At 66.5% G+C, this 1,735-nt stretch overlaps 1 protein-coding gene across 1 annotated transcript; it reads right to left on the reverse strand.

The window, feature by feature from the left end:
* Positions 1–356: 356 nt before the first annotated feature.
* Positions 357–1,358, reverse strand: LOC111139205 (melanoma-associated antigen 8-like). The gene has a single exon (XM_022491405.1). The coding sequence runs from the start codon at positions 1,356–1,358 to the stop codon at positions 357–359; it is 1,002 nt and encodes a 333-aa protein (XP_022347113.1).
* Positions 1,359–1,735: the final 377 nt, after the last annotated feature.

The raw sequence follows: 1,735 nt of genomic DNA on the forward strand, positions 1-1,735 counted from the left end.
CCTGGGTCAGGACAAACGCTGTGTGGGGGGATGTCACTCACACACTCAGCCGCTGAAGCCAATGAAGCCTCCTATAACAAGGAAGCCCACTGGAGAGCTTCGCCAGGGACACCAAGCTCTGAACTTGGGAGGCATCGCAGGGAACCGCCCCCCGCACCCCCCAAAGGAGGCTCTTTGCCCTGCATTTCCCCCCAACCCTCCCTGGCCCTGCACTGCTTAGAAATCCCAGGGCTCTCTCTTCACACACACACAGGGAAGAACCATGAAACAATCTCACTTCGTGCCCAGCACCCCGCAGGACAAGCTGCCTGCCGACCCCGCCGGAGCCGGGACCGCACCACAGCCGCCCCTGGGGCTCAGGCCCCCTCTTCCTCATGGCTCACAGCCTCTTCAGAGGGGGCCGGGGAGGGAACCGGCAGCCCGGGATAGACTCGCAGCAAATACTCCAGCACTTGCAACCTGCTGGTTTCCGCGTGGGCCCTGGGACCCCACAGGAACTCGTAGCGGGCAGGGTCACTGCCGGGCACCTGCCGGTACTCCAGGTACCCTTCCTGCACCCAGACATTGGTCAGGAGCTCCCGGGGCTCCCCAAAGATGATGTGCTCCTCGCCGGCATACACCCCCATGACCCCCAGCGCTTCCCACACCACCTCCTCGCGGGCACGGTCGCCCTCCAGGAGGATCGCCCCCAGGAGCACCACCAGGAGGCCCGTCTTGGGCGCGCCCTGCTCAATGCTCAGCATCGCATCGCAGGTGAGGCCCAGGACGGGGACCAGGACGTAGGAGTGCTCGCTGGGGTCCACTTCCTTCACCTCCACGCCGAACACCAGCTGCATGCACTTCGACGCCTGGCCCAGGATCCCGGGGAAGGCGTCCTGCTCACCCTCGCCGACGATCGCCAGCATCTGCGCCTGGCTGGTCGGCTCCTTGGTGAGATACTTGAGGAGCAGGAACCCCACCAGGTCAGCTGTCTTCTCCTGGAGCACGTCTGAGAGCCAAGGCTCGGCTTCTTCGGACTCCTCCCAGGTGCTGGACCCCTCCTCATCTGAGCTGCTGGAGCCCTGGTCGGGCTGGCTCCAGGCAGTGGCTGCCATGGCCGCGGGCGAGGGGCAGGCCCGCTGAGGGCTCTGGGGAGGACTCGGGGTCCCCGCAGCAGACCCCTCCTCCGGGGGCCCCAGAGACAGGGCAGAGCAGGAGAGGGAAGGGACGGTGGACTGGGAGGAGGCAGAGGCGGAGGAGGGAGGTAGGGCCTCCACCCCTCCAGCCCCGCACTGCTGTGCCTCCTCCAGGCCCTGGCCTGGTCCTGGTCCAGGGTCTTGCTCCAGCTTCCACAGCTCACTCCTCTGACCCAGGGGCATGGCGTTGGTGTTGGGCTGAACCTGAACACACATGTGCGCGGCTCCTCAGGGTGCAGCCCAGCCAGCAGAGGCCCGGACGTCCCAGAGCTGACAGTGGGCTGCGTCGCCCATGGGTGCCCAGGGCTCCCCTCCGGGTTGGGATAGGTGAGCCCCTGGCTCCAGGCTCAGAGCAAGGACCTCACCTTGACCACTGGCACTCACCTGCACCGTGATCCCAGGGACTCCTGCCTCACACCGAGGGCTCAACAGCCCCTTCTCGACGACCCTGGGGGATAAAAGGAGGAGGCACCTGACGGTGCAGACTTACAGCACCCGCCCGGGGCCCGGGGCACACAGGAGGGCTGGGTTGGACTCCCTGAGTGGGCCACCCGTCCAGG

The sequence above is a fragment of the Enhydra lutris genome, unplaced genomic scaffold (genome assembly GCF_002288905.1).
Source record: "Enhydra lutris kenyoni isolate GAN:26980312 unplaced genomic scaffold, ASM228890v2 scaffoldscaffold96, whole genome shotgun sequence".
Taxonomy (NCBI): Eukaryota; Metazoa; Chordata; class Mammalia; order Carnivora; family Mustelidae; genus Enhydra; species Enhydra lutris.